The following is a 13,304-nucleotide window of genomic DNA, read 5'->3' on the forward strand; positions in this document are numbered from 1 at the left end:
GTCTATCAGGTGAGTATTATTTTCCATTCCATGCTTTCCTATGACACCTCAAGCAGATATGGCTGGTTGGGACAGACCCTCTGCCCAAACTCAGTAAAACAAATACACAACTGGATTTATGAAGGTTTTTATGAATCAACTTGAGTTCCACTAAATCAGGAAGGTCCTAAAACCTAACCCTGCAGCTAAACTCAGATTAAGATTTTTAGCCTTTGCTGCCTTCTGTCTCAAAATGAAATAAAAACCCCAAACGTTAATATGGACACGACAGAAAAGCTGACCATATGAATTACTCTCCACAGTTTCACATCCTCTTTAAATTAAACACACACAGTTGTCATCAGTGACGCAGTGTAATGTGTTGCAATGGTCCCTTAGACTACCTTTGGTTTTATAGATGGGTGCTTCATGAGAAAGGGACCAGGGATCAGGGGTCACTAAATAAGACCAAGAGAATCTCTATCAGAATGAGAAAAGTAATAGTTAAAAAGGTTTATCTCACTGCAACTAAAATAAATGATCACAAAAAGAGAATGCAGACTACCTAATTGTAGGTCTGACATGGGAAAACTTATTAGGAGGACACATAAAGAGAAATTAGACTAACTTGACTGTTATTCCATAAAAACTACAGAGACTGGACTGGAGTGACGGAGCTGGCTAACACAGCTAAAGGTGCCTCTGTTGTTGTCAAAATGGGAAAATTAAACACACACTTAACCAAAAACAATACAGTTAGAGTACAACCAGGCTCGGCTGAGGTGTAATCACTGCGGAATGCTACAATCTGTTCTCGTGTGGAGGGACATAGAACAAACTCAGTTAGCAGTGTCCTTAGTTTGTTTCTGTCTCGGTTAGCGGCTGAAGTTAACGATCCTCCAAACTCATCTTGATTTCTTAACAAATCCACCGGATCTCCTGATGTATTCGGCACACACTTACAGCCGGCAACTACAACTGATCTTCATGACTTTGCAACATAAAAACTGTGGTCGCCACCGCCGCCCAGCACAGTCCACTTTAGCAAGCGTTGTTTTAAGGCAATAACCGATGAAACAATTATATCAAATTCATTTTATCTACATGACGGCTGACAAACTAGTCTGCTGGTCAAACGTTGAATTGAAACGTCGGTGTTTTAGATTCGCAGAAGTTCTGCAGTTGTGTGTCCGAGGGAGCGTTGTGGTTTTTTTTTTATGGACAGCCTAAGCAATGCGACGTTCAAGTGACAGATTGATGAACGGAGTTTGGCGTCAGGTCCTCGCTCGGCCAGTGAAAAGTACGGGGCTAGAATCCATTACATGAAGAGAACAAGTGAGGACTTACCTTTAGTCTCTCTGGTGTGGGGTCGTTGAGGAGCGTAGCGGATGAACAAACAGCTGAGAGTCAGTGTTGCTGCTGCGTCTTCACGACAGAGTGCTTTCACATGCACAAAGTGCGTGTCACACACGACCTACAGCCCGCCTGTGTGTCGCTCGCCGGACGCGGATCTCGCAGGTGGACAGGAGCGCGTTCTTGCTTCCTGTTGTTTCGTAAGGTGAACCACCGCCGCTGCTTTTTCCTCCGCCAGCTCTGCCTCCGCTCCCTCCGTCACCACCGTCAAGTCTGAGAGAGTAACAGAAAAACAGGACCTCCGCTCCACATGTTCAAAATAAAAACCCTCACTGATCACCGACAGCCGTGATTCAAGAGAAAACTCATCCTGAAGTTGAATCCACACTGTTTTATTCCAGAGTTTGCATGAACATACAGTACTGCACGGACATTAGAACAGAAAGATTTTTTTGGTTGGGTTATCCAGTGATTCTGGGGTTGGTAACATTTATACTGGGTGCTTTAGTTTAAAGACTCTTTAAATGATCAGGCTAAGAAACGATAACACAAAATTGTAGCGGGTGGTAGTATTTCAACTGTAGATATACCTGACAGATAAATACACAGCACCCTGAGTACAATGAACAAAGGCTTATCTTATCTTCAAATAGCCATCTAGAAAGTACAACACGGAAACAATGCACAAATCAACACGGAATATCAGTGTTAGACCTTTCATGTCTGCTTCTCCTTCAAGAACTAGTTGTTATTCTAGATGACTGTGTTTCTATCAGACAGTGTTGCTCTCCACTGCTCATGTATACAACACTGTGCTTTCAGCATACAAATACACAGACTCCAGCACTTCACAGGTTCTGTGTTAGAAAAAATACTGTCTGCAAGCTGAGGGACTTGTATTAATGATCCTCAGGACCAGGTGTAACCTGGTCTGAGCAGGCAAGCACGTGAACTGTTGCGTCCATGAGAGGCCTATATGTGATCCAGGTCCAGCACCACCCTGATCCTGAAAGTTTAAATCAGAGTTTAATCTGAGTGTGCTGTTTACAGACGTGAATCAATTTGTTTCCAGATTACATCAACTGCAAATGCTGGTACATATTCTTGGAAAAACACAATAAGATAACATCGTTTGCATTCATCACTGTTTAAAAACAAAACAAAACAAACAGAAAACACTTGATCGAAATCACGCCTGCTGTTCCAAAGCCAGCCTATTAGGCTTTTATTGTGAAGGCCTATTTTCCTTTCTTCTGGTTTTATTCTGTCTATCTAAGACTGTTTGGTGCAGTTCTCCGGATGAAGCATGGAGGGCAGCCGGCTTTCTTCCAACAACCGCATACACCCGGCACAAAACTTCTGAACAGTGATTTCACCCGGAAACAATATTTTTCAACTTTCCCTTTACGAAAGCCCGGAGTGAACGTATCAGACAGACACAACGCTCACATGGCAGTCTGCTTGTAGACATGAGCCGATGATATACATCTCTGTAGCCGCTGTTAGTCTTTTATTTAGGCCTTAAACACCAACTTTAGCCACGAAACATCCTTATTAAGGAATGGCCCAGTTTGTAATCTTCATGAAATACATACGACTGTCTAAGAGCGTTTGGCAGTGAATGATGAGCTTTGCTGCCCTCTGCTGATCAAATTGATTTTGTTCAGCTCAAAACATAATGAGACCACACTTTATTATACAGGTCTTGAATCGAAGAATGGTACTGTTGGTTGTCATTGGAAATGTTAGGAGTTTGACAAATCCTTATTAACAATTTGTACACGGTGATCCATCAGTCAATATATATGTGGCAGAATCATATACTTAATTGTTGGTTATGGTTGGAAAAGGTGTTACAAATAACATCAATAATGACTGTTTTATTCAGGTGTCCCAGTAAACTGTGACAGTGAGCCTTTATATTATACCAGAACCCTGAGAGTGAAACAGCTACAGCTTCAGCCATCAGTCCTTTTTTATTTCTACTTCTGCTTTTAACTGTGACATGTTAAACTGTCTTCTGATTAACAGGGCCTTGTTTCTTTCACCATGGCAATGACATTGGGCTTCTCTGTAAATCTCTCATCATTAGAGGTTTATCCTCAATGAAAACTAGTTCTGATCTTGCCTACATAAGTGCGGAACTAAATAAGCCACCGGGATTTTGGCACGATTAGGATGTCACTGTGTGGGATATTATCACAAACTCAAGGTAATATCTACAAATTATGTGCCAGCGTCTGATTTACAGTTGCTGGAAATACAGAGATTCTAAAGTCACTCACTTACCTCTTAACACAAGATGCAAAGTGGGTTCTGCTCCTTCTTGGTAGAAATGAATGATCCAGGTGACTGTAAGACATCTCTATCTATTAGGGACATTTATTTTGACACATTTAACTGTTTTGTTCTTTTAGAAATGCTCAGTATGTTCAAGCACAATGTCCATGAAAAAATGCTCACAGCAGATGGTTTCTAGTTTATAATTGTTGTCGACTGTATTTTACACTCTTTTAACTGTGTTTCTGGTTGTCAGGATAACATCATTTTGGCTGATTCAAGCAACAGGCAGCGGTGAGTCACATGACAAAACGACGGCTTTCCTCATGCCACAAGGGGGCAGCAATAACCCACACAGCAGACTTTTACCAACTGTGACTCAGTTCCAAGGCAGAGCTAAAGATGAGAGTGAGCACATTTGGGTGAGTTCTGTTAAAAATTATCTTCCAAATGTGACTGCTTTCAATGAAGGTTGAATGATGGTATTCAGTGCCATAACTGCACGTGGATACTTGCCTTGCACAGTGCAATGGGTACAGCTGGCCTTGAGAAGTTCTTTGGGAGCACCGTGTCTCACCAAGACCGAACTATCAGCTATTTTGTCAAAGTTATGTACATTTAAACAGTCTCCCCAGGCCACAGGTATATGTGGTGCACCTCACCACAGAGAGAGAAATTGCGTTGTGTGCTTGACCTACCGGTGGGCACGGGTTAAAGGCTCTCCCTCAGAGTTCCCCTCATAACACTCTCATTGTCTGAAATTTGTTAAACATAAGCTGGGCTCAAAGGGAGCAGCCTATGTAGTGTAGTCCTGGGTCCAGCATGCTTCCATTACTGCTCCTTTTATTCGATTAAATGTACCCTAACTCAGTCCAAACCCACACTGTGCATAATCTCATCATAGATGATAAGCGTGTAATAAAAAGCATATTTAACTTGAAAGGGTACCTTATGTGAATGCGTATAATTATGGATATCAAAATATCATCATTTGTTTAATTGTGAGGCCTTGCCAAGAGGTATGTAATTGCTTGAAAGAAATATGGCTGAAATTGGGATCTGACCTGGGACTGGGTTTGGTGTACATAGAGGCGGGGCAAGTGTCAGGCCTCAGGCCAGCTTCCTGTTTTGCATGCATACTTTATAGCCAATAGAGAGACTTAGTTCACAAACCTTGGCATTTATATGACAATAAAATAACAATATGATAAAGGCGTACACATTTGATGCAGAGCTAGTTCAATAACAGCCAAGTGACTGTGTCTTCACTTAATTTAACTGAAGAATGTGTCGTTAAATTTGTGTATTGCCTCTCGTGCAATTTGTATCCTAATAAGGCTGCATTGTTATGAAATTTAAGGAAATCCAGATAGTATGAGTAAGATGGCACATTGGAATTGTTTTGGTTGTGAAATAAGCTCAGTGTTTGGCAGTCATATCTGAATTAGGTCATATTTCTATTACTAATAGTGGGCTGATGTCTAATAGGCTTGCAGTGATTATATGTCCCACACCATCCCCAGAGGTCAGCCAGAGTCTGACCAAGAAGTTGTACTGGTTTATTATACAGTATCAGAAGAACAGGTGCTGCCCCTTAATGATCCCTGTGGGAATTTGATTTCATCTTTGATTAATTGGAATGTTAACAGGAGAAGAGTTATCCTAATAGCTTCTTGTTGGCAAGCCTGCGGAAGTTTTTAGGGGGCGAAAGGAAAGGGGTTTAAAAATAGACTCCATCAGTGCACGATGGGAAAAGACGTGCCATTTAAATCCCGACAAAGCAATTTGCAGCTCATAATCAAGAGAACGGAAACATTTTATCGCATTTCCCTTTACAGTATAAGCTGACCAGTTCCGCCACATCCACAGCAGAAATGAACATCAGCCTAATGTTGGTGACTGCTGGCTGGTGCGTTTTTCTGTTCAAACAGGTCTGCTGGCACGTTGCTTTGAGGTGATATTATAAAAACACGTTGGTTTGGTGAAGTGAGTTGCTGCATGAAGTTTATTTTCTTGATGAGAATTTATCACAAATGAGATTAACTGATATGTGTATTTTCCAAACTCTCCAAAGTGGATTAACCTTTATGTAGTCTAATGTAAACCCTCATTTGGACAAACTGATGGCGCGTGTGACATTTGAGTGGCCCGGTGGTGGCTGGAGGGTAAACAGAGGTCAGCGATGATTTCTCTCTGTGAACTCACGACAGCCCACCTTTTCCTTGAATAGATGACACTGTTGTGTATTTATAGACACTGTATTTCTAGACATTTGATGAACCTCTGTTGACCAGAGGTCCTGCTAACAAACGCACGGGTTCCTATATTTATCAACTGTGGCGGTATAACCGCGCACTCTATTGTAATTATTTTGGCTTATTAAAGTACTACTACATGTAATCTATTGTTTCGCTGGGTTGTCATTAAGATAGAAATCAGCAGTCACTGAAAACATCACGTAGATCACCGTGACAAGTTGATTACATTGGAGATTCACCAGAGGACGCGTTTTAAAAATAAACAGCTCTATATTGAGTAACGTCATAGAAATAGCACAGATATGCGGCGGACAGAACGAAACTTCTAGTATTTCTGCTCCAACAAGAGAGAAAGAAAAAACACTCATGCTGATTGGAACAATTGCCGGATTTTCTGCGAATCAAATCTTTGCATATTTTCCTGTTTGGAACAGATGTATACCAAACAGTGGTGACCCCCACTCTGCTTTTCAATGGGTTTGGGGTGATGTGCGCCGCTTCTAAGTGGAAACTGTTGCTCTTCACTCTCAAACATTAGCGAGAATGCCAGGAATTCAATTGTGTGCAGGCATTGGGAAACCTGCAACCTGCGTGTGACTTGACCGGCCGGGTCGCATCGCCGGTGCCCCGTCGAGCATGCAAGCTGTCATACCCGGAACGAGTCCAGGTACGCTCCTCTGTGTGTGTGTGTGTGTGTGTGTGTGTGTGTGTGTGTGTGTGTGTGTGTGTGTGTGTGTAAAACGAAGATGAAACGCGGGTCAAATGTGTTGCTTCTACAATGAGTTGACCTCATTCGTCTTGTTGATTATAATCTGTCATCTCTGAGAGCACAACAAAGGATACAATCACGGTTATTCAGTGCGCGCTCGGCGGAAAAGACGCATAAAAGCGAAGCGCACATTGCGCTAAACCTTTTTCACCTCCTGCACAAATAATGGGGAATTAACAGAAACATCACCTCTACAGCTTGCTCAGCTCTCACAGGGCCTTTACCCCTGCCTAACAGTTGGTACACATTATTGCATATTTGGAAGCGTGATAAGAGTTTTTGTTGTTTTATTGTTGCAAGACCCCTAATTCTACACTTAGGTTAATGATAATAATTATAATAATTTCTATAAATAGTCAAGTTTTAGTTAAAGCTATAACTCACAATAATACCATAATAAACTCGCGCCAGCTGAATCATGCAGGTGTGCAAACAACTCAAGGGTATCTAATAGAAAAGTCAAACGGCCTAGCGACAGTGACATAAACTGTTTTATATCTAAGCTAATTTAATAATACTAATCAGTTAATTAATTTTCGAACTAGTAATTGTTCTAAACACCCAATGTACAGAACATATTTCATAAACGAATCAAGAGGCACATGGTTTGGGCGCAGCGGTTGATCTGCTGGCTGTATAATCAGTGTAAAAGAAGACTACATTTTAAAGCAGGCCTGTGTTGGAGCCATGAGGCTCGGCTGGCCTTATCTCCCTCAGCCCCTGAGACATCCTGTATGCAGGCCCATTGTTCCCGACCGCCCGGCTGAACTGTCAACCTTTATGCGCAAATGCACACCTGCCGCGCCCGGGTCCACACATACTCCGTTTACGGCCTTTCCAGAGGAGATGTAGGGCTCAAAATCCGATTAAAAAAAAAAAAAGAAAAAAAAAAGGTATATGTGTGTGTAGTGTGTATTTATGTCTTACTTGTGCATGCGCGTGTTGCAGAGGTAAAATTCTGTATGAGGATCATGTTATGGTGATAGTTGACAAATGGGCAACTCACACTTTCCCCCGGCAAACACAGGACTAAAAGTAAAATTAAACAAATAAACAGCTGAAACTACCACCTAGAACTATGTCTCATAATAGATTATACACATATACGTAAGCATAACCGCTATGTGATACCAGGTTGGCATATGCCAGTAATAAAACGCATGTAAGCTATTCCTGAGACAATAAACAATGTGTTTTTTTTTTCTTAGTCGATTTAAAAAAAACAAAAACACAACATTTAATGATATCATGTGTTAAGATCCTCAACTTTAAATCAAGAGGAACTTTATCCTTAAATCCATCTCTGTACAATTTATGTAAAGGTTAGTTACACTCGCCGAAACATAATTTCTAGTAAAACACTTGTATTTATTATTTTTGGAAGAGTGTTTAGAATACACTTGCCTTTCAAACGCGCCCTTATCTCCTTATTGTTTACAAAACATTAATGTGAGGAAGCAGAGAACGTACACAGCTACATTTCAGGCTCGCCTCTGCACACAGGAGGAGGATGGAGTGTCAGTGTGACTCCGACTGCGACCACGACTCGTGAATAGTCCCGAAGCTGACGGCATTTTCATTTCATGTTTTATTTAATGCAGTGACAGACCTATCAAGCAGACGACGTGAGGAGCTTGTTTGTGCTCACGGTTCCCGGCGGCTGGCTGAGAAGAAGACGCTTAGTCTCCTGCAGCCTGCAGACCGCTCCACTCTCTGGCTCATAAAATTCCCATTTTAGCAGTGTGATTATACCTTCTTGCTATACTCGCGCTGCGTGGTGGACTGGTGTGTCTGAATGTTGCCCCATTCAGTTCCTGTAATAATCTTAAAATACGCCAAACTGTCAGCAAAGGATCATGAGCTTGTGGCATATCTGATATATAGATACACAAAGATGTGTGGACTTCCGCAAAAATACATAACACGTGGAAAAAAAAGAAAGGCAGGGTTCAATTTAGGGGGGAGTGAGTCATATAAATATGCAACATAAATCGCCTTTTCAAAAAAAAAAAAAAAAAAAAAAATTGTATTGAAATTTTTTTTAATGATTTTTGTTTGCCTACGTGAACAAAATTGTCGGTAGATTAAACACAAAAATGGGGAACATAAAAAAAATCTATATTATCAATGTAGTGTTCATTTTTGGTTTTAATTAGTATGTAGAGGTTTCCGTCTACATGTTTCCTAATGATAAATTCCTACCTCATGACTATTATTTTTTTCCCCTTGTTTATTTTAAAATTCCTCTTCTTCTTTTTGTGCTCGTTGCTTTTTCTTGCCTCCATTCACTTGGATTTAAGTCGAGGAGTTTAAACATAAAACTAATCTGCTGGGTCGTATATGGGCAAGTATAACAAATGAAGAAACCTCAAATCAAACTGTTTATCATATCTAAACAACCCTTCACTAATGCGAATACCACTAATGAATTAACCTACGATCATGTACTCATGATAACAGCAGCTATTACAAGAGTTAAAGGGCCACTTCTATTGCTACACGTGTGCCGGGCCATTGATATACTGGCTGTGTAGTAAGTGTTTTCCTTCACTTCAGTTTTTCTAGAGGAGGTTTGGATGGTGAGCCTGTGTTTGACGGTCGCTGTGGACAGCTGAGGGTCTACACAGACGGTCGATCAAGGTGTGAATACACCTCCAGGCGCTCTGGAGGCATGTCGGGAGACTCTGGACTGTGCTGGGCTTCGGCGTTAACTTCTTCGCCAAATGCGTCTGATCTTTTAAGGGTGATCCTACAATCTAATTAACATCATGCCTTTCGATGTTAAAACGCAATATTCTGTAATCGGTCATCTTTTAAAATAATATTTCCGTGCGCATGATAGCAGTGATGTGCTGTCAAAACAGCTAACTTTTTTCAGTGATACACGCCTTCAAGTAAAAGTCAAAACCAGATGGCACTAATATATCGATGCGTAGTGATAATATGACGGTGATTTTAGGAGGGACGGGCTGAGATCAGTCGGCGTATGAAGGCGTTTCTCTCGTCAACATGTCTCTTTTATGAAGAAGCCGGCGGGGCCTCAGGGCGGCGGGATGGTCCTGTGGGGCTCATGGGAACATGTCTACGTAATTCAACAGTCTCTCACTGAAACACAGCAAGAAGGAGGAGCTGTCTGTCTGAATTTTATAACCTGCTACCTTCATCCTCCGCTGAAGACTCTGGCGGCTTATGTCAACATTTTAGCAAATGACTGTCGATGTATGATGTCACGACCTTAGAAAGAGTCAATATGTGCGCCTGTAACAAGACGTAGCGCTGCCGATTTTTTCATGTCACTTCCTGTCTTTGTTGACCTTTTTTCCTACATGGTTTTGGATTATTTAGTCGACGAGTTAACTGCATCAACATTACTGTCTTTGTTTTTGCCAGTCCTCATATAACAAACAACATCCACAACTACAAGAAGGAAACACACAACTAGTGCAACGCTGGCAAATTCATCGTGACATCAAAGCTTCTTAATATTAATATTATTGTTGTTATTGTTATTACTACTACGACGATCACTGCTTTTATTATAGTTATTGTTGCTGCTGCTATTGATTTGGTGTTATTTAGATTGGGACTATCACGGTAGGCTATGTGATCACACATCCAACGCAAAAGTAATATCAAACTGCGGGTGGAAAACTTTGCACTTCATCTGATCTGTGTGTTTTTGGTTCTTAACCGGCCTTGGAATGGAGTCGCCAAATAAATAAATAAACAAATAAAAGAAAAGAAAAGAAAAAGAAAAAATACCCGATAGTCTCCACGCATCGCCATTTTACTACTGACAAGGGATCATTTGTGAATTGTATTAAAATTCAAATTATATCAAGTATTAGGGGAGCAGCCGAAAGACATTTACACACAGCATATTAAATAGCCTAAACGGACATTATTATTATTAGCATTATTAGCAGTAGTAATAGTAGTAGTATTGAGTTCAGATGAGAAGTTCTTTATTTTCATCCAGTCCCACTAATATAGTAAATAATGAGCCACTCACTGAAATTCAGAGACGTCGTAGTCTACCTGCATATCACACATTTTACGCGGTAAACGGTGGAACAGGCGCAGAGCCAAGCCTCGTAAGCCTGCACAATGGTTTACTTAAGATCATTATGTCCCTGGCATTTAACAACCTGTCAAAACTACGTTAATAATATAATACATTTATGCTGCGTTACCTTCACAGAGTTGTTTATTGTTAATCGCCGTTTTTCTAGTAACAGTGGTTATCAAGCCTAAAACATAAAACAGATTACTTCATGACCACTGTATTACTTTAAGAAATACAAGTTTATTCAGAAATTCACAAACCTAGAAAAGAGGGAAAAGTGCTAATTAAAATGAAACATGGCCCCAACATGAATGAGACAATATAACTAATCACGTTTATAAAAAAAAAAAAATAATAATAATAATCAGAAAGACGAACAAAACCTGGCACTAGCTGGTGTCATATTAGAAATTATATCATACATACATATGGGATCAAGAAATATGAAAAACCCTGAATTGTCGTTTTGGCAGTCTGCTGGATCTCTACACACACTTCCACTTTTTAACCCAACAAAGTTCACAACCATGATACGAGGTGAGGTTTCACCATGCGGGCCTTGCTTAGTGCAAGTTACTATGAAGGCCAGATTGACCCCTGATTCAATTACATTTTAAAGCTCTAACCTATGTTTCATGTTTCATTCGGCAATAGTTTGGATGAGCCGTGCGTAAAGTTGAGAGAAATCATTACGCATACCAATAACACACAGCTGAAGCGATGTCAGCGATGTCTATCCCCGTAAAGTTTTTCAAAGGCACAATTTTGACTACAACACCAAGTTATGGCCATCAGTCCATGTGTAATACAGGCGCACGACATTACTCCCATGAGGTTGTGCTACCTGATGTGTCTTGATGACTTCTTTACCTCCCGATTCCATTTTGTAAAACGTTCTCCACATCAACTCGCGCATACCTCCCCATCTGCATTTGTGGATGTCAGCTGGACCCAAACAGCCCGTCAGAATGGTCTCTTCAAAAAAAATACTCTTGGTTCTGTTTTGAAATCACAGGAATTAACTCTCACTCTTGGAGTCCTCATTTTACACAGAGCATTTGGTAAACTTTAAATATCAATCCTCGTGTGTAACGCCGAGTGTTTGGTCTCGTGTTCCCAGTAAGAGCAGTGCATCATCGAGAGCTCCGCGGGCTGTCGAGAGCAAGCGAACTGAAGGCCCGCTCCGTTGCTGGAGGAGACCGGAGGCGGTGCTGCGGTGGCCGGGCTCAGCTGCTGGGCATGGTGGGGATGCGCAGGATGGTGATGGTGACCCATGCCGTTGTAAGAGTTCACCATGCTGGGGAGCGCCATGCTCTGCACCCGGGAGTATGGGTTATAAGATGAGGGGGCTGACAGTCCCTTCACGTTCACTGGACTCACGTTGCCGCTGGCCATCTGACAGGACGTGTAGGACATCGGAGTGGGCGGCTGGCCTAATGACCAAGAGTTGTTCATGAAGCTAGACTGCAGGTACTTGGGTGGAGACAGGTAGCCATAGCCGTCTCCTCCGAACAAGGACTTCCCCGGCTGAAAGTGCGTTGGTGGGGGTCTGAACGGCCGCTTCATCCTGCGGCGTCTCCTGTAGTTTCCCTTCTCAAACATGTCCTCGCAGGCTGGGTCGAGTGTCCAGTAATTCCCTTTTCTCTCCCCGCCGCCCTCCCGCGGAACTTTAATGAAGCATTCGTTGAGGCTCAGGTTGTGTCTGATACTGTTCTGCCAACCTTTTTTATTTTTCTCATAGAAGGGAAACTTGCTGATGATATACTGGTAAATACCGGACAGAGTGAGGCGCTTCTCTGAGCTCTCCCGAATGGCCATGGCAATGAGAGCGACATAGGAGTACGGTGGTTTCTGGGACGGATCCGGCTTCTCCGGGATTTTGTCTTGGACCGGCTCCTCTTTGGGTCGCTCTTTCTCCTTGGTCGTGTTGGTGTCGTGGATCATTAAGGCCATTGCGTCATCCTCCGGGTTTTGGTAAGTGGCCATCATTGCGCACACCAAAACAAAACAAGTTCAGTCCAAACTGCGAAAAGTAAACCTTTCAATGGCGCTTGTAAGCTCGAGCAGAATGGTGTCTTGCAAAGCCTCACGATGCACCTCGAACTGAAAGCTGTCTTCCAAACTGCGCACAGATTTTGCTGCTCAGTAGGTGACATGCACCAGTCCTTCCTCTGTCTTCAACACGGATTTTTCTAAACTGGTTTTTGATGGAGGCGCAACCCCAGTTGTGGTTTCTGAGTGAGTAAGCCCAGCCCTTTCCTCTTTTTTTTTTCAGGCGCACTGACAGGCTGCTTTTGCGCCAACGCTCTGCATGGACCGACGTAGTGCTTCGTGATTAGTGTGTATTAGAGTTCCACCTCCTGTGCTTACAGTGAATGAAAAAATGATCAACTCATCATCACATGTTGAAATTCGTTTATATCACTCCTGGGTCAAAATAGCACACAAAAAACATTAAACATCGATTTGCATTCAAAAACGACAAAAATCACTGGGAAACGAACGTAACGGCTATTTCAATAGATTTAGCAATTTGTTTAAGCACGTGTCATATTCCATTTTTTTAAAAAAAATCTATTGCATAAAAGGCTATGAATTA

General features: G+C 41.8%; 2 protein-coding genes across 2 annotated transcripts in view; both read right to left on the minus strand.

The window, feature by feature from the left end:
• Positions 1 to 1,615, minus strand: part of pik3cb (phosphatidylinositol-4,5-bisphosphate 3-kinase, catalytic subunit beta) — a 52,306-nt gene extending 50,691 nt beyond the window's left edge. The window contains exon 1 of the mRNA XM_076735375.1: positions 1,327 to 1,615. The gene's annotated coding sequence lies outside the window, so the exon portion shown is untranslated. The remainder of the gene's footprint in view (positions 1 to 1,326) is intronic.
• A 9,297-nt stretch (positions 1,616 to 10,912) lies between these two features.
• foxl2a (forkhead box L2a) lies at positions 10,913 to 12,885 on the minus strand. The gene has a single exon (XM_076736057.1). The coding sequence runs from the start codon at positions 12,692 to 12,694 to the stop codon at positions 11,774 to 11,776; it is 921 nt and encodes a 306-aa protein (XP_076592172.1). The 5' UTR covers positions 12,695 to 12,885; the 3' UTR covers positions 10,913 to 11,773.
• Positions 12,886 to 13,304: the final 419 nt, after the last annotated feature.

The sequence above is a fragment of the Chaetodon auriga genome, chromosome 7 (genome assembly GCF_051107435.1).
Source record: "Chaetodon auriga isolate fChaAug3 chromosome 7, fChaAug3.hap1, whole genome shotgun sequence".
In the NCBI taxonomy this organism is placed as follows: Eukaryota; Metazoa; Chordata; class Actinopteri; order Chaetodontiformes; family Chaetodontidae; genus Chaetodon; species Chaetodon auriga.